This window comes from Rattus rattus, chromosome 4 (assembly GCF_011064425.1).
Source record: "Rattus rattus isolate New Zealand chromosome 4, Rrattus_CSIRO_v1, whole genome shotgun sequence".
Lineage (NCBI taxonomy): Eukaryota > Metazoa > Chordata > Mammalia > Rodentia > Muridae > Rattus > Rattus rattus.
The window spans coordinates 119,009,607-119,037,189 of NC_046157.1; the positions used below are offsets into that span (position 1 = coordinate 119,009,607).

Below are 27,583 nucleotides of genomic sequence, written 5' to 3' on the forward strand. Positions count from 1 at the left end.
TCTGTTTTTTTTCCTCTGAAACTATGCAATTTCTATTTCCTAGAACTGTTTTGTGAGGTGACAACTGTACGATGCCAGCATTTACTTCATAACTTAAAAGACAGATTTCTAGTTTATATGTATAAATGTTTTGTTTGCATGTATACATGTCTGTACACCACAGACATGACTGACTCTTTGAAATACAGAGATCGCCTAGAGCTGTAATTACAGATAGATGTGATCTGCTACGTGAGTGCTCGGGACCAAATCCAGGTCCTCTGAAAGAACATCGAGTGCTCTTAACTTCTCAGCTTTTTACTTGCTCACTTCGATCTCATTTTTCTGTGTATGTTTTAAATTTCTAATGATCCTTTCAACCTGTTTGGAAAACCCTTTAAAAGTAGTTTATTCAATCACTTAACTTGTACCTGGTAGAGATGACTCTAGGACTTACTCTTAGGAGATACAAGTTTCAAAAGGCAAAGACAATCATGTCTCTGCGGCCACTCTTAATGGTTTTAAGGCTCAGAAGAAAAGTCATAGGGAGAACTGTGAAGCTGAACAGAGAGGCGATTGTCTTCACCCTGCGTTAGACAGCTAAGAGTCAACACAAGAGTGGGTTGGAAGCTAGAGTGGTTAGTTGCTGGAGGGAAAAGGTCTTGACATAGATCTTGAAAATGGGCAAGTTCAAGGGGAGTAGAAGGTCCTTCCGGGAAGGCAGGCGGGCAAGAAAGTCAGCTTGGAATTCGTAGAATGAGAACAGGACCGCGGAACGCTTGTCTGAGTGTAGGTACCACGAACTCAGCTAAGACTACAGTTAGTTGTAAATTGAGAGCCATGTGCAAGTCAACCTGCTGCTGTGCACCCAATCAGCGGCGAGGGGCCGGACTACAGGACACCCCCTCCTAGTTGCAATTGCTAGGGAAGCGCTTCGGCCTGGGCGGTCTGCGCCTGCGTAGTCTCTAGGCCCCGCCCCTTTCTCCGCCCGTCAGGATCTTTCTTACGGCCAAGATGGCCGCCCCCTGTATGTCCTGCGGCCGAGGGCTTTCCCTTCGGCTTGCTCACGCGGTTAGGGCTAACCTCTGCCAGAGGCCCGGGTACTGGACAGCCCCGGCGGTTGGCTGGCAGACGGGGTCCAGGTCCCAGGTAAGTTCCTGGGAGCTGCAGATGGCGGTCCGTGTGGTAGGGTGACATGAAGCCGGCCCACCTTCCAGGGCTGACAGTGCCTTCAGGTAGAGGTCAGAGGTCACGCGTGGGAGTCGGGGGATCGGCTGCGGACGGATCCTCTGCAGCCTCTCCTTGAGCCTTGAGCGTGGCGAGGCAAAGGGGTCCGCTGATGGAGCAGGGTGTGGTGATCCGTCCCGGGGAGAAGGGGAGCCGAACTCTGGAACGACCCGGAAGGTGGTGTGGGCAAAACCCATCTGTAAAGTGAACAGTGACTTTACGAGTACCCCGCGTTTGTGGAATTTAAGTTTTCGTAATTTTCCTGAAATTTCGTGTGACATAGGGAGGGCAGTGTGAAGCTGGGATTTCTAGCTTGAATCTTTGCTTGTCACCCGCGTAACGTGGGTCGTTAAAAGAAGAAGACGACTTTAGTTTTGGCTGTAATTGCATTTAAGGTGTCCGTGAGATATTCCACCGGAGATTTACAATAGCCCCTTCGGTGTGTGTGCCTGTGACACAGGGGGAGACCTAACTTTGAAGTCCTGTTACCTTATAGGTTCTAACTGAAACCCAGGGAACAGTGCATGAACAGGCCAAAAGAGAGCTCTCAGGAACACGCAGTCAAACCAGTGGGGGTTGAAAAGCAGAACAGTTTGAATAGAAAGAGTACCAAATGTTGGTAAAGAAATACTAGCACCAGATATTGCAGAGAAGTTAAATACTGGATCTTAGAACTGTTCTGCAAAATGACTGGCCGTCATTTTCTGTTATTTGATGTTGTAACATAAACCAATCTGTCCACTGATCTGTTAAACATCTGGTTTCTTGGTTTTGAAAAATTGGAAAATGTGCTGGACGTTTTTATTTCTTCTATACATCTCTTTGATACACATAATTGCACATGAGAGGAACTGTAGCATACAAAAATTTTTTTTTGGTAATGTTTATATAGGGCAGGTGGTTCTTCCTCTCTTACATTCTGAACCTAGTGTCTACCCTTCTGTCTTTCTCCTTATTCTTATAATAATGTGTAAACAAGCACATTTTTAAAAATGAGCCTTGCTGGGTTACATCCCTTTTACTTTTTTAACCCATAGGGGAAATGCATGTGCCCTTTATTATGTCTGAAGTACATTCTAACTGCTCACTACTTTCTTCCTGCTAATGCTCCAAGTAAACTCCTTGGCTCTAGTTCTGTGCTTCATTTCCGGAGGGGAGACTTTCCGTAACTAAGGTTATTGCTACAAATGATGTATAACATTCTAAATTCGCTATTTCATATCACTGTCCCCAAAGTCTGTGTACAGTTCTCATCTCATCATTAAGATAGAGTGTTCCTTTTTCTACCTTCATGAGGATTTGCTTATTTATGTTGTAAGATGGCTAAACGCTGGTCTTTGCTAATATTTATTTCCTTGTCCACTTTGGAAATGACTCACACCCCAATATGCCAAGTGTTTACTGAGCACTTCTGTTCAGTCAGATACTCTGTTAGACAGATACCCGTGAGAATGCATCCTTAGTGTTCTCAAGGGTTCAAACTACTTTAGATCCTTAATCGTTGAATGCATACACATCGTCTTAGTTACATTTCTGTTGCTTCGAAAAGACACCCGGACAAGGTGGTTTATAAAAGGAAACACTTAACTGGGGGCTTGCTTTGCTTACAGGTTCAGAGGTTTAGTCACGATCATTATGGTGGGGAGCATGGAGACAGGCAGGTATGGCAGTCGGGTAGTAACTAAGCACTAACACCCCAGTCCACAAGCCGCAGTAGCAGTGGCAGCTGAGGAGGAGGACCTGGGGGAGGGAGAGACTGGGGTTGGTCCAGGTTTTTGAAACGTTAAAGCCCAGCCCCCAGTGACATACCTCCTCTAACAGCAACCCCCCCATGTATGTATAAACACACAAAGACATTTAGAAAGCTTGTTTTTGTACATTGCCTGTCTGAAACTAATGTTTCTTAATGTTCATATTAAAAATCACTTATCCACTTTTGCATACAACATTAATAGCTGTATTTCTCTTGGGGCCTTTGTTTTATTAAAAAAATTTTAATGACTGTATGAACAAATAAAACACTATCCAACTAACTCCCCTCCCCATTTCATATTTGGGTCATGTTCCCTTAATTACAGAATCTCTTCAAAGGTCGTAAACGGCTTGAATGGAGTAGAAGTAATAGAATAATAAAATGCATTTTATAAAGTGTTTTCATGTTTTGCTTACACTGGGAAATGTAAAGTAGGTAGTGATACCAGCAGAAACTGTGGGCAACAGTAAAAATTTTTGAGAAACACTAATGCCACTAGCAAAAGGAAGCAAGCTTTACTTAGGTGTGACTCCTGGTTCTCAGTTGGGACCCTTGCTAGCCAGCTTCCTCCTCTGCTGTTCTTATGGTATTTATGGATTCTTACCCATTTCAAACTATGCCTCAAGACAACCACAAACTTCTGAGCGTCCCAAATATGGTTATAGATAGCAGTTGTACACGTGAATGACTAAACTTCTCATAAATGCACCCACACAGTGTTAGCAGTCTGTAATGTGATGTGAGAGATTGACAGAAATAATACAGAAGAGCCACAGAAATGCATTTACCTGACTGAGTCTAGAGTCAATAGAGGGTTACAGAGGTGTCTACAGGCGGCCCTTAGGGGACGTGATAGTAAAGTGGAAGCTTCAGCAACAATGTATATGAATGTACTTGTATAAGCTATTTATATATTATCTATAAATATTATGTAGTTATTATGCTTTAGACAGATATAATTGCACAATATAAAAGGGTGCCTTATAATCAGAGTAGGCTTTGCAACAACAGGTAATTGGTTAGAGCTGGACTGAGTCAGAGATTGGAGTCACCAAACTAGCCACATTGTGGCCACTACTTAGTATGCCAATCCCTGAAACAATGCATTTTGAGGAAAAGATTTGTTTACCTTTCAAAGCAATGAACACAGAAAAGCAAGTTTGAACCCTGCCTCCCTGAGGTCTGAGTTTATAGTATTTATGAGATAAAGAGTGCAGCTCTCTGAGTGTAGTGAAGGTAATTGGAGGGAGGTAAGAGTCCTGGATCATATCATATACAATCAGCTTCCTGGGTCTTCACACAAAGTAGCTGTATTTTTTTTGTATTGCTGTGATTAAAAACCCATGACCAAAAGCAAATTGGAGTAGGAAAGGGTCTGTTGAGATTAGAAGTTACAGTCCATCATCAAGGGGAGCCAGGCCAGGAGCCCAGAGCTTACTACATCAGTCATTAATCAAGAAAATGTCCCACAAGCCAATCTAATGGAGGCTGTCCCTCATTCGAGGGTCTCTTTTTCCAGGTGACTGTAGCTTGTGACAAATTGACAAAAACTAGCCAGCACATTGGCCATATTAGCATGAAGTCCAGAGGTCACTTTTTATAGGACAAGGAAAGAGCTGCTGTTTACAAGGTCTAAGTTCTTTCTCAGTTCTTGAAAGGCAGCATTAATCTTGTGATGTGTAGTTAGTGTGTAATGCGTAAGTGGTGGCATCAGGTGTGGGATGTTTGGTTAAGTGTCCGTGTGTGCTCTGCTCTTTCAGGTAGTAAAGGAGTTTGGTTTTATTTTTTTATTTTAAATTTGTCAGAAGTGAACAAAATAGTGTTGGCATTATTGTGAACAGTTAATAGTTCCCTTTCATGGTACTCTGGAAAAATTACCCATGAGTTTAAAAACCCTCTATGATAATAGTTTAATAGAGTGGGCATGCTATTTTACCGTTTTATATATTTATAGCTTTTTAAATAAAAGTGGTAAACCCACTGCTACTTTGAAAAACATCACTGTAAAATTTTGATGAGATACCTTTTTACTTTTTGCTTTCTAGTAAGCATTTTTATTTTAGTGCCTAGTTCCTTAATTTCCACCCAACCCAACTTGATGCCCTTGCTGATTTGGATGGTCTGCCAGAAAAGGAGTATCAACACCTTCTGTGTTATGGTTTCATAATAAGTTCATTTTTCATGAACTCCCAACTATTGTAACATCCTATATTCAGCATATTTCCGTATAGGTCAATAGTAATAGCTTTAGAAAAAAAATAACATTTTAGTCAATGGCCAAAGGTTTTAATGATGCATTCTAAAGTTGACTTTCATCTTAACAGACCTGTATTCAGTTTTGTAAATTATTTATCTTCCTTAGATAATTTTTGAATGTCAGTATTATACATACATGTACACACACACACACACACACACACACACCAAAAGTACATAGATCAAACTCTGTGCCTTGTGCATGCTAATCGGATATTCTGCCCAGTCCTTGAGTGTATATTTTTAACTGTAGATTTTTGGTAATGGAAAAGATAGTCTCTTTTGCAAGTTGTTTGTTCTCTTTAAGATACCTTCCTGTCATAGGTAAACTTACCTGTCCATGACAACTGATGTTTTCCTTGTGTAGCCATTTATAAATTTACTTTAAGAAGCTTGGTAATACGGTTGGGGATTTAGCTCAGTGGTAGAGCGCTTGCCTAGGAAGCGCAAGTCCCTGGGTTCGGTCCCCAGCTCCGAAGGAAAAAAAAAAAAAAAAAAGAAGCTTGGTAATAGACTCTACCATTATCCCCATCCACTATCTTGTCTTTCTCTTTTTCTACTTTTCATCCACTCTGCCTCCCTGGGGTGGTTAGTGTCCATCCAGACATTCTGTATAATCCATCTCTAACAGAATCCGACTGTTTTTCTCCTTTAAACATAGTTCTCATACAGCCATTGTAGCTAGTCTGAGAGCTTGTGCTTGCCGTAGTCACACTTCCCTGACAGTTGCACTCATAACTTTTGATTGTTATTGGGCTGTTTTAATCATTACTCAGATATGGTCTATATGTTTTATTGGGTTGGTAAGTATGCTGAATGTCTTAATGTAGATGATTATGGAATGAAAATGAGTGGTGAATTTTTTGTTGACAGCCTAGCAAAATGCAAGTACCAGCTATTTCCCCTTCACAGGAGCACCTCTAGAGGAATCCAGTGTTTGGGTTTTATTGTTGTTGTTGTTCATTTGTTTTTGAATATGTTCCAGAAGAACTGGGGCCTGACCCAGCTTAGCACTCCTAGGTAATACCTCTCTTTAGATCTTGAACATTAGAGATGATGGTTGGTGTCTCATTTTGTCCTTTTGTTTTTAAGTTTTTTTTTTTTTAAATGTATGTGAGTGCACTGTAGCTGTCTTCAGACACACCAGAAGAGGGCATTGGATCCCATTACAGATGGTCGTCATCTACCATATGGTCTCTGGGATTTGAACTCAGGACCTCTGGAAGAGCAGTCAGTGCTCTTAACCGCTGAGCCATCTCTCCAGCTCCATCTCGTTTAGTCTTAATGAGACTAAACTAATATAAACTAATATAATTCTAATTATATTGAACCTGCTGTGGACCATTGAACTTTGTGTTTTTCCTTCCCAGAGAATTCCTCAGCCCATCTGCTTTTACATGCAATTGTGTAGTCTCTTTTTAACTAACTTTTTTTTATTGGGGCAGGAGAGATGGCTCAGGGGTTAAGAGCACATGCTCCCAGCACACCTGCCAAAGGCACACAACTGCCTACAACTTCAGTTCCAGAGATGCAGTGCCCTCTTCTGGCCACGAGCACCTGCAGGCATGTGGTGTATATACCGACGAGCCAACACAGACAGATTTTGAAAAGGCTATTAAAAATCACGAAAGTATACTCAGTATATATTAATTATGCAAGCTAGGTTTCACTATCACATCTTCATACATATTGCCTGTGAATATTGAGCATCCTGGCTGCTCTCCTCCTTGTCCACCTCCACTCGTCTCTTCCTTGTCTCGTCTAGCAGTCCTTTTATACTTTGTTGACTTTTTTTTCCTGGTTTTATGAACCAGGGAGTTTCATTAGGGTTGTTTACAGGAACATGGGTGCCTTTTACTTAGTTAAATCAGACAGCTTTCTTTTGCCTATATCCAGAAGCTTCTAATTGATACAAGTATACATATATTCAAAAAAGGTTACTATAATTCCTCTTACACAGTTTCTTTCCAGTCACCATTTTTTCAATATGAATCAGTCTACCTTTTAAAAAAATTCTCCAAGTATTTTTCTGCCTTTTCTATTAGATTAGCACCACAGTCTTCTTTGTTTCCTTTTTATCTAATTAGACTGAAAAGAAACCACCTAGTAGTGCTATAATACCATTAAAGTAATGCTGACACTGGCATTTGGCCAAATTTGGGACATCATAGCTGTCAGGATGTGTCTGTCCCTTTGGCAGCCAGCTCCATTGAAATTATAGTTGTCTGACCCACTGATTATCTTTAAAAAGAAACAGATTTGTCACATTGTGTCTATACTAGTCCTTGAACAAAAGTCTGATGAAAATTCTGGCATTATCACTCTGTATTTGGTTATGGAACCTAGAGCTGATCCTGTTAGGATTGCTTCATGGTGGCAAAGAAATTCTCTTCTGGAATTCAGTGTTTGGCTAAAGAGCTGCTTTGTTTTTCATTCGGCCTCACCGTAATTGACTGTACCAACGAGTAGTGGACTCTGTTTGGTATACGTGTGTGTGTGTGTGTGTGTGTGTGTGTGTGTGTGTGTGTGTGTGTGTATTTATGTGAATCCATTGCTGCAATAATTCAGATCCTTAAGAAGAAACGTATTCATTGGGCTAGTTTTTATGGTATGAATTTCAGGATGCTGTACTTCTATGTGTTTAAAGAAAGATCCTAAAGAGCTTTTATGAAAAATGTTCCAAATTAGGGACATCTCCAAGAGTCTATTTAAGTGAGCAGTAAAAACTGTACTGTTTGTAAATATATTTAGGCAGCACTTATGTTAAAATTAGGAAAGCTGTCATCTTGTGTCACAGACTCCAGAGAATATGATTGACAAGCGAAGAAACAAGTCAAGTGAGCAAACAAACCTTCAAGTCAACAATCAACTCTTTTTCACTTCAGAAGATGCTAAAATGTAGGAAGCAAAGAAGTAAAGGAACAGTGGCTTGGACAGACACTGAGCCTGAAAACGGATGCTCACTGAGCAGAGTGGAGGCCACAGCAGGCCTTCTCTCTTGCACTTTCTATTCTTTGTGCTCCCAACGTATCTGTCTTGACTCTCAATAGCAAGACCACATTTACAGATTTTCTTCTGCCACAGTATATAGTTAGACTTGTTCACATTATGATTACTATTGGTAATCTTCTGTGCCTACTTAGAACTTAAGCATATATGGAAATCATAGGGTTTTTGAGCTCTCTGGGGTTTCAGTTACCCCTGGGAGCTTAGAATATTCCTCTCTACATAAGAGGTAACAACAACAAACAACCCCCCTTCCCCCCCCAAAAAACAACCAACCTCCTATTTTTACCACAACCATTTCACATTGTCAAGGACGTTGCTAATAAGTTTGGGGAAGGAGGGCTCTGCAAGTTGGGGCCTGACAGGCTGTGCTTGAGGGAAGCTGATGAGGCATAGAGTTTGAAGATGGACCAGCAATAAAGCTAAAAATCAAGAGTGGCTACGGAAAGAGGGAAGGACTGAGGAAATAAAGGTTTACAAGCTATGCAGAAGGCAAAATCCAAGGGATCAGAAATAGACCAGGAAAATTTATATATGGAGAAGAGATCATTGCTGTGACTGAAATGCAGAATATTGGGAAAATCTAGTGGGTATTAATTAATTTCCAAAGTGGACAGAAAACTTAAAAAATGTAAACATGAATAGTAAGATAGCAGCTATTAAAACCAGTGTAAACAGGATATTTTCATGTATTAAAAACTCCAATTATACACATGTATACACACACACACACACACACACACACACAAACAAGTAAGAGGTTGACAGGTTTGCATTATGAACCTACTGTCAGATTTGAGGTAAAGTGCTTCATAAGGTGGGAAAGGTGTTAGTGCTAAAGGACACCATGTGCTCCAGCATGCAGTGGTCTTCAGCTACTGCATTGAGTACACCACTGCAGCGTCTAGGTTGATGAGAAAAGAAAACTGATTAAGAAATTGTTACAGACACAGTCGGACGGACCTCTGGTTCACACCATTATGAAATGCTTTTTTGGTAGTTTCTCCATTTGTACTTTAAAGTGTATTGCTGCCTCCTGAGTGGCAAGTATTTGGTGCATTGTGCCTTCCCTCTTAATCATCACAGACGACCTCACCCTCCTCATAAAGAAAATAGTAGTCATAAGACATGATGTTACCCTACTGCCTATGATTCCTTGGCTGTAGGCTGTTTTCTGTTTGATTGTTTGTTTTAGCATAGTGGAGTTCTATCGTTGTACCGCTAATTCATGTCTGCTATTTCCTATACTCCCAAGTTGTAAGCATCATTTGTCAAGCAGTTTTGACTTTTTTAAAAATATTTTTATGTATCTCTGAGTGTATGCCATGTATGTGGGTGCCTGAGCAGGCTAGAGAGGGCGTCAGGTCCTCTGGAGCCAGAGTTATAGGGAGTCGTGTGCTGCTTGATGTGGGTGTTAGGTCCAGCAGGCCATTCTTCAGTATAGAGTCCTGAAAGAGAACCAGGAGATCAAAAGAGAAGGGGATAGAAAAGTGTGGGATCAGGAGATTGTGCATAAGCGATGTCTTATGCCCAGCAAACTTATTAAGAAGAACAGCTTCTTACTATTTTGCAGGGAAAAAATGGGACAGAGTCAGCAGAAAGCTGACGTTGGGTCAAAAGTCAGTGGGAAGCTAATTGAACAGTTTTGCACTAGATGAATGAGAACTTCAGGCTGATGACCAGTAGTCCCGTAGGGTAGGAAGAGTTAAGATTTCAGGATCTCAACTTCTCTAAGGCCCTGGCCCCAGGCTATTACTGACTCAAGCATATTCCTGGTTTTAGAGAAGGAGCTTCGCCCTCCATACATCACAGAGAAAGCATAGGATCAGCATAGCCTTCAACACTCTGGAAGAGCAACAAGGTCTCTTAACCATTGAATCATCTCTCCAACCCAAGTTGTTTGTTAGTTAGTTTGTTTGTTTGAGACAGCAGGCTTACCTCTGACTTGGCATATAGCAATATGTTGTGTGTTGTCATGGCCAACTTCAGATAGATTTTAGCAGACACATACCTCTATCCTGTGCACATCCACAGAACATCTCCTTCTGGGATGTTCATCGGGCATCTCAACCTCAGCACTCTTGCATTTGGACTGTAACTTCACACCCCGATGATGCCTTTCCTCTAGAATCCCTTACTGCAGAGCATGGGCTCCAGTTCACCCGAGGCTCAGAGCTGATGCCTGTGGATGGCTGCTGTATAGTGGTGGTGCTCTGAAGAGACTCTTCTGGGTTGCTTTAAACCTCGGGTTCAGTCAGCTGCATTTGAGTACACTACTCTCACCATGGCCTAAATCTGTTTGTACTGTGTGCAAATCTTCTTCTTATTGAGACAGTTGAAATAGTAATCTGTTGCATTGCTTTTGCCCCCCAAATTCATGCTTTTGCCTAGATTTTTGAAGCAGAAAAGTATTTTTTATTGCCTACATAGTAAGATTCTTCATGGTTGAAAATAGACCTAGAGTTGTAAAAGCAACCAGCTAAAAGAATATGTAAAATATTATTATATGATAAAGTTCCTACATTGGAGAAATGCGTACAAGGGAATTAAGTAGGCTCTGTCTCTAAAACAGGTTGGCTCTGTCAGCCTCTCTTCCCACAGGGGAGGCATTAAGCTCACTTCATGCTGAAAACCACAGCCAGTGCCCAGTTCTACATATGCTGTGCTTTTCCCATTACATATCTACGACGAGGTTTACCCTGTGAATTAGACACACTAAGAGCTTAACAAGCATAACTAACAACAAAATACAGCAGGTGTAGGTGGCAGTATTTAAGTTAGGTGGGTATGTCTCTCTGCATTGGGGAGTAGGTGTGTCACACTCATTCTGTCATCCTCAGGTGACTGGAACCAGGAAAGACAAAGCCACACAGGAGAACCTGCTGGGACCTGAGCTCCCGGGTCTTGTTTTCACTCATTAATAGTAACACCATGCAAAGACTGTATGAGAATATAATTGTTGAGTAATTATAGTTTTCAAAGGTGAAGCTCTGCTTTCCTAAGCAAAAATAAACTAAGGTTTTATGGAATTTTAAATTGCTGTTTCTTTCCCATTAAAGAGTGGGTTAAAGTAGTTTTCACTCAATTAATTCAGAGGCTATTCAGAATGTAAGTTGTACTGTTAATTGGGTATTGTAATATTTTCTACTTTTTCTTTCACTTTTGTTGCAGCTGTAGTGGCAAATTATTATAGACTGTTCTGAATTTAGGATTCTCAGAAAGGAACGAGAGACATGTAGGGTGGGCCTGCGTGTGTGAGGGAGACTTTTAATGTGTATGAGACAGGAAGTAAGAGCATTACTGAGATTATGACTTTGATGTCTGAGTATTATTAGCAGTGTTTAAAGTTGCTGGGGTAGAGACAAGATGGTGCAGTTCAGATCTTAGACTAGAAAGGCCTGTCTTTTTAAGATTTAGCACTGTTGATTGACGGTGAAGTGCTACTGCCTTGGGAGGAAGGAATTTCCTTGCGGTGTAGGACCAACAATAGCAAGTGTGTGATTGCTGCTGCCTCAGGAAAGACAGGGAAAAGGAAAGGCAGGAAGCCTTCATGTGCTCAGAGAGCATGTTGAGCCAGGTTTACCAGAAATCCTAACATTGAGTCAATATAGGGTCATTTTCTTCATTATATTTGTTTTTTATGTGTATGAGAGAGAGAGAGAGAGAGAGAGAGAGAGAGAGAGAGAGAGAGAGAGAGAAGAATATGAATAAAGTTCTAAGCCGTACGTTTGTGTTTCTCCTTCAAACAAGGGAGTGCCCCAGGCCACAGTAACATCCTCCTCTTGTCTTCTTAATCTATGAGTTTGCCTGTTTGTTTATATTTTGAGAGGTCTGCTTATGTATAAAGTCTGGAAAACTTATTCTGTGGAGCAGGTTGGTCTTTACTTAGGGACACACCCCGCCCCTCGAGCACCTCTGCCTTCTGAGTGCTGGTTAAAGGTGTGCTACCAGTTTTGTACGTCTGTTCGCTTTCAGTGGTGATTTTCTCCTCATTCCTTATGTATCCAGTATGAAGGTCACTGTCACCACCGGACAGGACCAGATGTGGTGCTTGCAGTCAAGAGGCACGGCATACTGCTGCAGGTCCTTGACTCGGACACGGTGAGGTGCTACTGGATGATGCACTTGTAAGAGTTTGAGCAGGCGTTAGTTGTAGCACCTCGGTTGGGTACTAGACCTCTTTTCTTTCTTTCTGAACACCTGTCAACGAAGGGTGACAAACTATACTTTGTTTTATTTAGCGACAGTAGCCTGTTAACTCACTGTTTAATTTCAAATACTTTCTTTTCTTTTCATTTATGTCCCTTAGCTATTAAAGCTAATACATACCACAGTTGTAACAACAAAGAAAAAGGCCCAAGCCTCAAGACAGGAATCGTATACAGAGGATTTTATTAGAAAGCAGATTGAAGAATTCAACCTCGGGAAGAGGCACTTGGCCAACATGATGGGAGAAGACCCAGAAACCGTTACCGAGGAGGACATTGACGTGAGTACAGTTAACTGCATGGGGAGTGACTCCAGGGCTGCTGTTCTAGGGGCACTGTATAAACCCCTCGGCTCTGCAGCGTTTACATCAGGTTATCAGAATGAGGGAAGACACCTCTACTGTGACAAGTAGGAAGCATATCTTTTTTTTCCCTTCCTTTCCGAATCTTCACGTTCTTTGAGTAATTTTTAAAATTAATTCTGTTTTGATTAATTTACTTTGGCTTATTCCCTTTTTGTTTTTATTTTCTGCCTTCTCCATGCTCTTCCCTTTGGCTGGAGGAAAATAAAAGCTTAATACTCAGAACCATAATTTCAAAGAGATATGCCACTCTCTTTGAAGCCTCACAAACTGTTCAGTTTTATCCAGAAATGAGTTTTCTTGATTTTGGTTCACAGCCGTAGAAGCCTCTGTAAGTACTGGTATAGTATTTAGGAATGCTACTTTGTCGTGTGGTTTAGATGATTACGTGTGCCAATAGAAATAGACTCAAGGAAATCCCATAAGTAAGTCTTTGCCAATGTGTCTATTGAATATATATTTGAATTTTCTGAATGAGGGATGTGTTCTATATCTGAGCATTTTGCCTGTGTGTATGTATGTTTACCAAGGCACAATTGCTGCTCATAGAAGTTAGAAAAAGGCATCAGATCCCTTAGAACTGGAGTTGCATGTGGTTGTGAGCCACCATGTGGGTGGCTAGGCTGAACTTGGGGACTCTGCAAGAGCAACGGGTGCTCTTAACCACTGAGCCATTTCTCTAGCCCGGGATTTTTTTTTTTTTTAACATGAGTACTTTTATTAAAATCATTTCTACCCTTTCCTCTTCCCTTCCAACTCCTGAATGTCTCCTCCCTTTCAAATTCATGACTTCTTTGTTGACTTTACACACACACACACACACACACACACACACACACACACACACACACACACACACCCTACTGAGTTGGTTTAATGTTGCTTTTATGTACTTGTGTTTAGGGCTGACCATAGTACTTAGGATTGAGTAATCTATTAGGGGCTTGTCCGTGGGAGAAACTGATGTGTCTGTCTGTCTTGTCCATTTTCCCCCTCTACCTGCTACTCCCAGCAGCCACCTATTGCCTATAGGGATGGGCCTTGTGAAATTTTCCCTAATTACATTGGCATATGGACTGGCAGTGTTGTTAGCCAATCTTGTTAGCAATGATATTGTTGGGGTTGTGTTTACCATGGCCACTTACTTTATACATTTTACCCAGTTGCAGATCTCTGTAATGGTCTTCATCTGATGCAAAGAGAAGCTTCTTTGATGAGGGGTGAAAACTACCTCAGGCTTGGTGCCCCTAGCTGGCCATGCAGTGTGGGGACGGCTAGGAGGGAGTACTTTTAGCTTTGCTAGACACCTCGAAGAAGAAAGCAGGAGAATTTAGCAACTCTACAGCTAGATCTTTTTTTTTTTAAAAAGCAAAGTCTAACATTGTGTTATATTTTAACTGAAGAATAACATTTTTTAAAACTTTGCATTGGTTCTTTGTGAATATCATACCCGGCACCCCAGTCCCACTCCTTTCTCTCTTCACTTGTACGTGCCCTCCTCCCTTGCAGCCTCCTCCCCAACAGGGGGAAGCAGTCTCATTGTGGAAGCTCTGTGTGTCGTGGTGTACCCCACACTATACCCCTTTTCTACTCCTCCTTGCTTGCAGATGTTCATTGCCATGACTTGTTTTGATCTGGTGTGGGGCCTCTGGCTTCTGCTCTAGTGAATTTCACTGGGACACCTCTTGGACATCCTGTTGCCCTGTGTCAGATCTTTGGATCTGAAGGACCAACCCCTTCATGCACTCCAATAGTTCATCAATGGAGTAGATGTCAGGGTGGGCCAATTCAAAGCCCTGAACCTGGGCCTGAGAGGTATCTGAGCTGGTCAACCCATTAGCTCGTCTACTGTCCTGCCCTCAGGGCCAGGTCACTAACAACACCCACGCCAACCCTCAACCAGGGCCAGCTCTGCTCTGCTGCCCAGGCAAGGTACAGGGCCAGTTTTCCCATCCTCGTGACTCCAGATCCAGCTCTTCTGCCTGCTTTGTATGGCAATGGACAAGGGTATTTCCCCCTCATCCATGCTACCCGCAGCAGACAAGAGACCGGGCTGGCTCTCCCAGTTACACCTTTGGGACCTGGCTCACCTATAATGCCCACATCCAGGGCCAGTGCTACTGTGCTGCCCAGATGAGGTGTAGGACTTGCCTCCTGAGTGCTGGGCCAGGGCCAGGTCTCCTGCTCTGATGACCTCAGGGTAGTTCTCCTGCCTGCCATTGGTAGCAAGAGGCATGTGGTGGTGATCTCTTCCTCACTCATGTCACTCTGTAGCAGGCGAGTGGTGGGGCCAGCTCTCCCAGGGAATGTTAGGCCAGAACACTGTGTCAGAACACTTAGGATAGACATAGCCTCTCTCCCTTCTCTGCCACCTCTGACTCATATGTGACACAGCAGTCATACCTGCACATTTCTAGAGGCAGGGAAGAAGAACATTTTTACTTATGTATTCTTTGTAAGTTTTTCTGAGTGATGTGAATGTAGTCTGAGAAATTTATCATTAGATAATTTTGTCATTTTTGCAATGAATGTTTTTACGGAAACTGAAAGATTATGGTTTATTAGCTAATATAATTGATGGGACCACCTTCATATATGGTCTTGGCCATTGACTTAAACATTATTCAACATGTGACTGAGTACAGTTACCATGGAGGACTGATTCTAAATCCCCACTGGCACCATGATCTCATATAAAATGACTGTGTGTGTGTGTGTGTGTGTGTGTGTGTGTGTGTGTGTGTGTGTGTGTGTGTGTGTGTGTGTGTGTGTGTGTGTGTGTGTGTGTGTGTGTGTGTGTGTGTGTGTGTACCAGAAGAGGATATCATAGATACCACACCAAGTAAGCCACCAACTGAAACCAGGTCCTCTGCAGCACAATAAGTGCTCTTAACCACTGAGTCATATCACCTACACTTAGGTGTCTACTTTCTATCATTTGCTTGTTTGGGAATTGTTATATAAATAAAACCTCAATATTTGCTCAGTTTGTAGCAGTATTTCCATTCCTCTGTGTTACTGATTTTCCACTGTTGGGGTGGAAAACTTACCCATCAGTTGATGGGTGTTTGGACTGTTTGTCTCTTGGGAATATTGCAGCCGTGAGGATGTATGCTATATGTATGAGTGCACATTGTTGTGTCAACCTTCTGTTCTCTTCTTTTGGATATTTACTTCTATCATTGCTAAGCTAAAGTTATGAAGATTTGCCCTCCTGTTTTGATTTCAGGGTTTTATGATTTTACCTCTTACATTTAAGTTGTTGAAGGAAAAGATCCAGCACCTTCTTTTACATGTGTATACTTAGTTATTCCAACATCATTTGTTACAAGGAATTATTTTCATCTATTGAATTCTTCATCATTTTTACCAAATATCAAGTACATAAACATGTGAAGGTTTTATTTCTGAACCCTCTGTTCTTCCTATCTATCTATCTATCTGTCTGTCTGTCTGTCTGTCTGTCTGTCTATCTATCTCTGTCTATCTCTATCTATCTATCTATCTATCTATCTATCTATCTATCTCTGTCTGTCTGTCTGTCTGTCTCTATCTATCTATCTACCTACCTACCTACCTACCTACCTACCTACCTACCTACCTACCTATCTTTCATCTGTTGTTTTGGTTTTTAAGAACAGGGTTCCTCTGTGTAACCCTACCAATCTGGCCTTGAACTCATAGAGAGCATGCCTCTCTTGGGATAGAGGTGTTCACCATCACTACCCAGCTCATTATCAGTATTTTTATTCTACTGCTAGTTTAAGTCTGTTTTGATAGTTGTAGCTTTGTAGTACATTTTAAATAGGAAAATGTAGATGTTCTTGTCTCCCATTCTCCTAAGATAATTCTGGTCATTGCCTGCCTCTTGAATCTTTACATGAAAATTTGAAGTAGTTTGATGCTTTCTGCAAAAAGCCACCTAGAGCTGTCGGGAACTGTTGCCACCTAAAGTTTCAGTTCTGTTCTATGAGAACAATAGGTCAGTTACTTTAAGTTTTTAGTATGTCTTAGTAGCATTTCGTAGTTTCCACAGTCTGAACTTGGTGCTTCTTAATCGTATTTCTTTGCCATTGTTTCTTAAAAAAAAAAAAGGAAGAATTGTTTTCTTACTTTCGTATTTTTCAAGTATGCAGAATTGATTTTTGTTTGTACAAAGATGTCTGTTTTGTAAGTTTACCTTAAGTCTGCAGTGTTGCTGAGATGACTTACTGAGTGTTCAGTTTTCCTAGGATTTCTCTTGTTAAACTTAGGAAATACATAAAGCTGTATTTGTTTTCCATCTGAATGCCGTTTAATTTCCTTTTCTTGTCTACTTTTTTCCTAATGGAGTAGAATGCGAAGGTAGACATTCTGTCTTGCACTGGAGCTTCGGGAAAGCGTTCATTAGGTTACAGTCACGTGGAAAGCTAGCCCCAAGCACTTCGTAGCTGCTCTGTCTCATCCGGCAAGTTACTTTGCATACCTGGTTTATTGAATCTTTGGTTGTTGACATGATGACTACTGCTTAACACTTTTTCTGTGACCATATGTTGGCTTTTATTCTATTAATCCACCTAGTATATCATGCTAATTAATACTCAGACACTAAAATAACGTCTGTGTTCATGAGATAATTCCAGTCCATCAGTTTGTGTAATTTTATGTATTTATATATTTGGTTTGTAAGCATTTTGCTGTGGATTTTCAAGTTTGATACTAGTTCATAGCTCTTTGAGTTTAGGGCCTATTTTTAGAGACAAGGTTTCTCTATGTAGCTTGAGGCTTTGAACTTCTTTTTTTATTATTGGATTTTTTTTTTATTTACATTTCAAATGTATTCCCTTTCCCAGTTTCCCATCCATTGGTGCCCAACAAGGCCATCCTCTGCTACATATGCAGCTGGAACCATGGGTCTGTCCATGTGTACTCTTTGGGTAGTGGTTTAGTTCCTGGGAGCTCTGGTTGGTTGCTATTGTTGTTCTTATGGGGTTTCAAACCCCTATAACTCCTTTAATCCTTTCTCTAACTCCTCCAATGGGTACCCGATTCTCAGTTAAATGGTTTGCTGCTAGCATTCACCTCTGTATTTGTCATGCTCTGGCTGATCCTCTCAGGAGACAGCTATATCGGGCTCCTGTCAGCATGCATTTCTTGGCTTCATCAATATTGTCTAGTTTTGGTGGTTGTATATATATGGGCTGGATCCCTAGGTGGGGCAGCCTCTAAATGGCCATTCTTCTTGAGCTTTATGTGGTCTGTGGATTGTATCTTGGATAACTTGAGCTTTTGGGCTAATATCCACTTATCAGTGAGCATACCTTTGTGTGTGTGTGTGTGTGTGTGTGTGTGTGTGTGTGTGTGTGTGTGTGTGTGTGTTGTGATTTGGATTAGGTTACCTCCTCAGGATGATATTTTCTAGTTCCATCCATTTGCCTATGAATTTCATGAAGTCCTTGTTTTTGATAGCTGAGTAGTTCTCCATTGTGTAGATGTACCACATTTTCTGTATCCATTCCTCTATTGAAGGGCATCTGGATTCTTTCTAGCTTCTGGCTATTATAAATAAGGCTGTTATGAACATAGTGGAGCATGTGTCCTTGTTATATGTTGGAGCATCTTTTGGATATATACCCAGGAGTGGTATAGCTGGGTCCTCAGGTAGTGCTATGTCCAATTTTCTGAGGAATCTCCAGGCTTTGAACTTCTGATCCATATGCCTCAGCCTCCCCAGTGGTAGATTATAGGCATGGGCCAACATGTCCATGTTAATTACCTTTTGATGTTCATGGAGCATAAGTAGTCTTTTTTTTTTTTTTTTCTTTTTTCTTTTTTTTTTTTCGGAGCTGGGGACCGAACCAGGGCCTTGTGCTTGCTAGGCAAGCGCTCTACCACTGAGCTAAATCCCCAACCCCATAAGTAGTCTTTTGAAAGAAAGAAAACCACTCAACAGTGTCACTGTTCTATCTAAAGAGTAAGTGTTTTCTAAAAACATGACCAACAGTGAAGAGGCAATAGAAAAGCACCCATGGTCTGCCAGGTGACCTAATCTGGAATCCACTGAGAGTGCCTGCCAGGTGACCTAATCTGGAATCCACTGAGAGTGCCTGCCAGGTGACCTAATCTGGAACCCACTGAGAGTGCTGGGAGTGCAGGGAGGAGATGCTGTCTACCTACTGTGCCTTGGAACAAAGCTGTTATCTCTGTGGGCTTTAAAATAGTTTCTGTGCAGCTTATTTTATTTTATTTTTTTTTAGTCAAATAAAGAGGGTTTATCTATGGAGGGGGAGGTAAACATTTTCATACTATATTAAAAATGAATTATGTTTTTTGAAGTTGCTAGTTCGTTGCTTAACTGTTTACTTTGAACATTAGTTTGGGAAATTAAAACTGTTTTTGGTGACTGTTGACATACGGTAGACATGGCCTATAACTTCATTCAGTTACCTAGTTAAAAGTTTACAATAACTATAATTTTCACATAGGTAAATGAGAGGACATTGAGACTATTAGTTACTTTACATATTTTCTTAGAAATTGGTTTTCCTTATTACTTTGCTAATGCTGAAGTAGTAGGACCCCCAAACATGTTATGTGTTAGGCAAATACATTTAAAACTTAAACAACTTTTTATGGAATATAGTATCATAAAATGTTTTTGTTGAGGTGTCAGTGACAGATACACAATTGAAAACCATTTAGTCTGTTGTTTTAATAACAGCTTTAGCCAATTAAGCAATGAAATCATGAATTAATATAAAAAAATAGCCTATTGCTTTAAAAAATAGGCTTTTAAACTGGAGTTGGACTTCTCTGAGGAATATAGATGCACAGTGTGCAGAATCTTGCTGTTACATTGGTTCTATTTGTGATAAACCTGTTAGATCTGAAGCAGTACAGGAAGCTATAGTACCTAGGCTGAGAAGCTTCCTTGCAGCGTCTCTAGCACTGTGATGTTTAACAGGTCACATTGATTTTCTTATCAGAATATAAGGAGCACGATAAGATGTTATTGTTCTCATCAGTATTATAGTGACGAATACCCTTTACTGCAGCTAGAGCAGTGTTGCTATTCTCGCCTGTATTATAGCAACAAATGCCTTCTACTGCAGCCAGAGCCATTACATATGCCCCGATTACCTTGTCACACTGCGCCTTCCTCAAGTGTGCGTTTGGCAGAACCACTTGAGATACTGTTGAATACGGTTAGTTGCCATTGATTGATTTCCTGGTTTCCTGTAGGATGGTGTGGCTTGCCTAGATCCATATCCAAAAGCCATATGGAAGTGAGTGTTTGCCATTTCCTCGATACCAGCGATATAATTCTGCAGTGCTAGACTCTGCTGCATGTGATGGATCAGCTTCACTGAGTCTCACATTTTATTACAATTAACTCTTGGCCTTTTGTTAATTTAGTGGATTCCCTTTGGCATTTTAGAAGGAGATGTAAAAGCAGCCGCTGACAGTGACAGCCAGCTCTCATCAGAGCATTCAGTTATCTACTCAGAATGGTTTCCGTTTCCTCTTATCCTATAAGAGGCGTGGGTATATGTACACACTGAAAGGGGGACAGTAGAGGTGATGAGCTGTATTTGGCAAATTCCTCATGAAAAGCTGCTTAGGTATTTCCAAAGACAAAAGCAACTTATCAAAAACAAAATTTTTAAGCAGTCATTGCATTTGCTGTTACGTACTTAAACATCATAGTGCTTTTCTCTAATAGGTGTTTATTTCTAACATATTAATTAAAAGAAAATACTGTAAATTTTCCCTTTTTTACTATGGTCAGGAGTTTAATATTTCACAAAAGTGAATTTTTCCAGTTAAAGGAAAGCACTAGCATATATCAAAAAACTATGTGTGAGATGCTGTCAAGGAGCTTGATCTGCTGTCACATATAATCTTCACCAACAGCCCTGAGGTGTCCTCAGCAGTGAGCCTTATCTGAAGGCTGTGCTTTGAGCAGTTCTCAAGATCAGTGTTTGGGTTTGCAGCTTCTGAAGTCAATTGCTGTCTCGTTTCGTAGAGCAGAATGAGCTTAGTGTTTGCCTCAGGATTTCCCTTTCCACTCTGGCTGCTGACTCCTAGCGGGTAGTGCATGTTTGCCCCATTATGAACGAATTTGCTCTTTGTTACTGATTCTTGCCCTCTTTTCCTGTCTGTGTCTTGTCTGTGATCCACTTCTAGCTTAGCTTCTGGCATAACTGAATATGTTAGTACTGTGAATTACATAGGAGAGCAATTATTTCTACTTTACAAAGTTACCTTAGAGAATCGAGCTTGAATAGAAATCTAGCTTCATTGAATGTTGCCTATATAATTTATGTGTGAAAATTATATTCAGTTAATATTACTATTGTTTCTTATAAGGCATTTTAAAGGGTACTAAGTGTCATAGCAAAAATAAAAAGAAATCTGATAAATCTGATGAAAAACAGTTCTTGTCACTACTTGTATTAACTTTAGAATTATATCATTTAGGGGATGTGTTATTTTTAAGGCTACAGTAATATATGTTTGGAATTTTTTAGTAAGTACTTGCTACATCTAACTATGCTGGTACAAGCCTGCAATCCCAGTATCTGGGAGAGGGATTAGGAGTTCTGGGGTATTTGTTATATACCAAGTGCTACAGCAGACCCTGTCTGAAACAAAAACAAACATTTAAAAAACTTTGCTGTAACTGTTCTTAATCTTTTTATTAAATTTATGTGGGAATGTATTTTTTAATTTTTTTGAGGTTTTTCTTATTTTTATTTTATGTGTATGAGTGATTTGCCTGCATGTATATCTGTGCATACAGTGCCTGTGAAGGCTAAATGAGGATGTTAGATCCCCTTGTGATTGGAGTTACAGAAGGCTGTGAGCTACCATGTGGGTGCTGGGAATCAAATGGGGTCCTCCGAAAAAGCATCCAGTGCTCTTAACTACTGAACCATCTTTCAGCCGTCATCTTAGATAATAGCAAATTAAAGTGAAATTAATAATTGACAGGTGGAGATTTTCCCTTACTTCAATATAATAATTTATTTTTTGCCTACTAACTAAGAGTTATATTAAAAAGAAGCATAAGAACCCTTGGCCTTCACCCACTGAACTGGTCTTGACTGCTTAGAACACTAGAAACTGGAGGAGAAGAAGGTCAGATATTGGAAACATTTGGTGGTATGTGTGTTGTTGCCCTGGCTGTTCTAGAACTCACTGTGTAGACCACGGCCTACAGTGGGTTTGTAAAATTATGTCAGGTAGAACAGTGGGCTGAGTGGGTTTATGTAGTGGGAAGGAGTTGGAGAAGAGGCATCTCTGTGGACTGTGAAAGCTGTAAGGAAGTAAGAGTGCATGGGTGTGGGGCATTTGACAGTGCACATCCAGTTTCCTTCCTGAACCGAGGCAGAGATGGGCTGGTGAACGGTGTGATCCAGGACTTGTAGATCTTCTGGGCGCTGGGACACATTGTCCAGCTAGAGCAGACATGAGCAACACTGACTACTGGCCTGCCAGTCTGTAAGGTGTTAGTGAGTCTCTTACATCAGAAAACTGTTGTACTACAGTCGTGCTGTCATACTGTATTTTCCTTTTGACTGAGCACATAGTGGTGATAAATTTTAGGTTGGAGATATTGGCTTAGTATTAACTATGGTGAATACAGATGGGTACTTGTATTTACTAATGCCTTTGTTTGGGAATTAGAAGTTAAGTTCTACATTACTGTAGAATTTCAGGAAGAAAGCCAGCAAACTGATGTATAGCACTGCTGAAGTCTACCAATTACTTTTTAATTGGTATTATAGACCTCCTTCTAAACCAGAATGTTTTATTCTCCTTAGTGTGAATGTGCTGTATGAAGTTTCTCTAATTGATTTGCTGTGCCCATTCCATTTGATGTATCATTTTTCACAATATTTCATAATTTGTGCTCACTTCTAATGAACAGAGTCGTTAGGACAGGCATGTCTAAGTACAACTGACAGCTAACATTAGGTGCCAGATGCAGTTTATAAAGCTATGTAGAACTGTGGAGAACAGTTTAAATAAATTAGCACCTGTACATTAGTCTCACTTGCTGGTAATTTATAAGCGAATCAGTAGAGATGACATTTAGGTAAGTCATTGATCAAGTTAACAGCTGCAAACCCACTGCCCAGCTGGGATACCTAATTAATAGAGATTGCATTCCTGACCCAGTGCTTCCTGGCTGAGCCCACAGTTTGCTCATACTTTTGACGGAAGCCTAAGAATGTACAGTGCTTTCATTTTAGGAAACTGTTAAGTTGCCGATATTATGATTGAAACAAAAATTACGTATTTAGAAAAGAGATACTTGGCTAATGATGTTAACTTTGTCACATGACTTACATTTTGCAGTTTACATTCTTTGTCTTTTTGGTCAGCCCATTTGTTTGGGATTAGATTAGGCATCCACATCATACTATAGTGTTTGCACTAAATATTTAAAGGGCCTTTGTGTGCTTAAACTGAATGTGCTCTCTCTCTCTCTCTCTCTCTCTCTCTCTCTCTCTCTCTGTGTGTGTGTGTGTGGGGGGGTGTGTGGGTGTGGGTGTGTTTTGGAAATGGGAGGGCAGCCAGTTATTGAACCTAAATTTTATGTGTAACAATTTCTTAACATGTGGCATTACTTTAAAACATCAGAGAACTTTGCCATTCACACAAATTTTGGGACTGTGTGTTTATGTGTATCATTTGAAGCTATTTGAGGAATTGTTGGTAGAGTTCCAGCTGACACCCCCAGTTTTCTTTTTGTGGAAAATGTGTTATTTTCCTAGTTTAAGTAACTGTTCAGTGTAACTGTGTTCAGTGTAGATTGCTTAGGAAGAGAATTACAGAATTTTGGTTACTTCTGTTGTAGTTGGCAAACTTGGTCAATTAGATGTAAGGCACAGTTTGGAAATGAAACACCCCCTTTTGTAAGATTCTTGAAGGGTACATGACAGTATACTCTGTCATGACCACCAGCTCCCACAGCACTGGGGAGTCAGGAGCAGGAAGTGAGCAGGCAGCTCAGGACAGCACAGCGTTTCTGTCCCTCAACACTCTCCCCCTGTGGGCTCCGGCTGAGCAGACATCACCTAGCATAATGTTGAAATTTTACATTATTTGTTATGCCAACGTAGATGTTTTGAGGAACATAATCTTTAACCCTAGTTTTAAAAAATTCATTTGATAACAGCTTTTTGTCCCCGACAGTATTTGTTATTTATTCTTTGTAATAATTACTTTATTTGAAGTAACTCCCTGGGTGTGGTGGCGAACACATGTGGTTTCATCTAAAAGACTAGCTGTTTCTGAGTTTAAGTAATCTTCAGAATAAATTTCTTAGAAAGATTATGAGATTTTGGGAGGCTTAGGAGGTGTGGCCTGCTGGAGGAAGGCTTTGAGAGTTTACATTTCAGAGTCAGGATGTACACCCTCAGCTTCCAGCTCTGGTCACCATGCCTGCCACTCACAGCCACATCTCCCTGCCTGACAGACTCTATCCCTTTGAAACTGTAAGCCAAGTAAACTTCTTCTCTGAACAGTTTTGGTTCATCAGTTGCAGGATTGAGTAGTGAGGCAGGACAGAAAACAGGAAGTAGATGGGATACCTAAGGGCAGGGCTGAGTTGGGAACTGAGAATTATGTGGTGGCCTGGATGCCACCCTGATGTGGGCAGTCTAATTGAGATGGCTCATTTGCATCAGTCTGCTCACAAATGTGACAGCTGTTGGAATGTTAAGGAGCCTTTGTGGTAGCCATAAGTCACATGGACTGTGCTGACAGTGACAGGATGGGAAGAGGGCTCTACTGTGACAAATGGTAGAGCAGGGGAGAGTGTGCAGAGCATCCCACCCATGGATGAGGAGAGGGAACTGGAGCACATGCATGGGAAGGGGAAGCACAACTGTAGTGTAGCAGATAGTAAGCACAGGTCCTTGTCAGAAAGAAGGAGCTGAGTGGTAGGAAAATCAGGTGGGAGGTGCTGCCGTAGCAGTGAACTGATGTTTATGTGACATCGGCCCTGAGTCTGACACCGTAGACTCTTTTGTCTCCTGACAGAATGAAGTTGGAGACCATATCTTTCTTACCTTTCTAAAGTGGCAAGTGTCTACAATCAGGTTGGGATAAATATTTGTTAAATAAAACTTACCAAGGTAAATAGTTCATTTCTTTGGGAATTTTATTGTTAATCTTACTGCTAAATAACTGTGTCCTTTAAGGCCTGTGAAGAAGGAAATCTGTGATCTGAGAGACTGAATTAAATCACAGGTTTCAGTTCTGAATCAAGGTATTTTTGAACTGTATATTGTTACTTAACTGAGGATTCCTCTGTAAAATAGATATGTGACTTATTCTTAAAAAAGCATGAGGAATAATATGGTTTCTACAAACTGAGAATTTGTATTTGTGTAATATTTATTGAGAGTCCACTTAGCACTGCCTTTTTAAAGTATTTTATTTAATGCCACAAGCAGCAGTCAGACTCCTGGGTGGCAGTGCCTGAAGCAGGGGTCTGTGCTTCCTGTGTCCACCCTGTCTCCTCCACTGCTCCCTTCCTCTGCAGTGTAACACAGTCAGGCTGTCCTCTACACTGCCCAGAACACACCATAGGCTGTTCAGCACAACCCCAATGAAAAATCTCGTTCTCATTTTTTCATTGTTTATTTAAAAGTGCGTTCACCTACATTTTAACAACTGTGTACTAACTGGTTGTTAGTGAACCCAGAGAAAGCAACAGAAAAAAATGTTTTCTCAGTAAAGCCAGTGAGTCCTTTGTTTGCTTCAGAATTTGTGGGGGAGAAAAATCTGCATAGAATGCCCGAAGGAGCTGGATGGAAGTAATAGGTTAGGTCACATCAGTACTGTCCTGTGCATACTAAACAGATGCAGGCAGCACGCTGAGAGCGTCGCTCGGCACTGTTGGGGATGTTTTGTTACTTGAACAACCGGGTTACCTTATTTACTGTTCTCTCTCATTCCATTTTTATCCTTCACTCACCTTTTCATCTTTCAACTAGATTATAACACTGGGTTTCTCTCGGTAAGTTAGAACCGCCTTTCGCTCGGATTTCACAATTCTCTGTCAGGGGCTTTGTTCACTTGTTTTTATGTTTGAAGAGGTTTTTCTCTCCCTTGCAGTGGTTTTCTTTCTCTTTTTTTAACTACCCTCTACCAATTAACCTTCTCATGATTTTCCACTGCTCACCGCACTGGAGAAATATAAAGTGCGGTGGAATTCTTATGTTTGCATCTCCCTTTAGGATTATTCGGTGATCATGTGATTCAGTCAGTTTCCTGCTTGAAAGTGATGCCCCTGATAGCCTGCTGCTTATTGGAGGATGAATGGCTGGTGAGCTGACAGGCGTACTTAATCTTCTGTGCCTGTGCGCTTCTACCCCGGCCCTTGCCACTGTGCTGACAACCTTGGAGTTCTTTGTGGATGTGAGGACAGGGCCTCGCGGATGCTTTAGGCTAGCGAAGGTCTGCAGACAGCAGGCAGGTTGGGTGTGGGAAAATCTGTATTAGTTAAAATTTTTTGACATTTTTCCTACCTTTTACTTTTGAAATGTTTCAAATTTCCACGAAATTTTAATGTTCATTGAACGCATGCTCTTCATATGGATAAATCTGACAGTGTTTTCTGCATTTCCTTTGCCTCTGTGTAGAATGATTTTGACTGAACCATTGAAAATCAGGTTTCACAAGCTTAACTCCTAAACATTATCAGTGAAACACCTAAGTATTACACCCTTCCTGTCACTATCTCCTACCGTGCAACTGTTGCTTCTAGTACAGCAATTCTATAATGTCATTTGTAAGTGGTCTATATTTAGGATTTCCAGAATGCCCCTCATTGTCTAGTTGTTTAGAGTCTAGACCCCTGCTTAGGCGTTGCACTGTGCAGTTGTGTTGGTCCACATGCTCAAGGTTAGGATGTGTGGAGAGTCCTCACAGCTTCCCCCATCTCTCCCACATGGATGATGTGACCACCGTTTGCCTTCAGAGTGGTTCCACTGAACTATTGGGAAAGCCCCTTTTTCTCTGTCGGAAGCGAGCACTCTGGGCTTGTGGTGGGTTGAGTGAAATGTTCCTGATAGTGTTCCTCTGTTTGAATACTTGCTGTCCAGTGGGTGGCACTGTTTGGGAGGCCTAGGAGGTCTGGCCTTGTTGAAGGAAGTGTGTCACTGGAGTGGGCTTCAAGAGTTAGACGACTTGTGCTGTTGCTAGTTCTATCGCTTGTGGTTTAATATGAACTCTGAGATGTTACTCCCGTTGCCTGACTGCTGCCATGCTTCCCGCAGTGATGTAATGGACTCTGACCCTCTGGAACTGTAAGCCAGAATAAGCTGCCTTTGTCGTGCTGTTTTGTCACAACGATGCAAAAGTAACTGACAAAGGAGGGTAATGCTTGAGTCTGAGTTTTCTGGTCCCTGGTGGCACGTCAGCCAGGGGCTTTGTGATCTTTGCCTGGATCATGACTGACTGGGAAATTGTAAAGCAGTGGGCTTTCTGCCTGTGCCGTCTCTTCTACTCTCATGGTTGGTACTGTTCCTGTTAAGCAGTTTTCTTTTCCCCCGGCCTCTTCCTCCAGTGTATGTGTGTACCTGCTTATTACGCCTTATGTACACCTGCTTATTAAGAGTGCTGTAGGTATTGCCATTCTTTGATGTTCAGATTGTCCTGTGAAATTTGTCTGACGCTGGTGTAAATGGAAATGAGTAAGGAGTGCTCAGAGATCTGCCTGAGGGGAGAGCATGTCTGCTTAGCAGTGGTACTGGCTAAGCAAGGTCAGTCACACTCCTTGTGAGAAACGCACA

General features: G+C 41.2%; 1 protein-coding gene and 1 pseudogene across 1 annotated transcript in view; one reads left to right on the plus strand and one right to left on the minus strand.

Annotated features, from left to right (window-relative positions):
- The first annotated feature begins 959 nt into the window (after positions 1-959).
- Positions 960-27,583, plus strand: part of Mrps9 (mitochondrial ribosomal protein S9) — a 52,118-nt gene continuing 25,494 nt past the window's right edge. The window contains exons 1-2 of the mRNA XM_032901025.1: positions 960-1,128; positions 12,531-12,710. Of these exons, the coding sequence (XP_032756916.1) occupies positions 994-1,128; positions 12,531-12,710 (315 nt within the window). The 5' untranslated portion in view covers positions 960-993. The remainder of the gene's footprint in view (positions 1,129-12,530; positions 12,711-27,583) is intronic.
- Positions 15,097-15,215, minus strand: LOC116899892 (annotated as a pseudogene).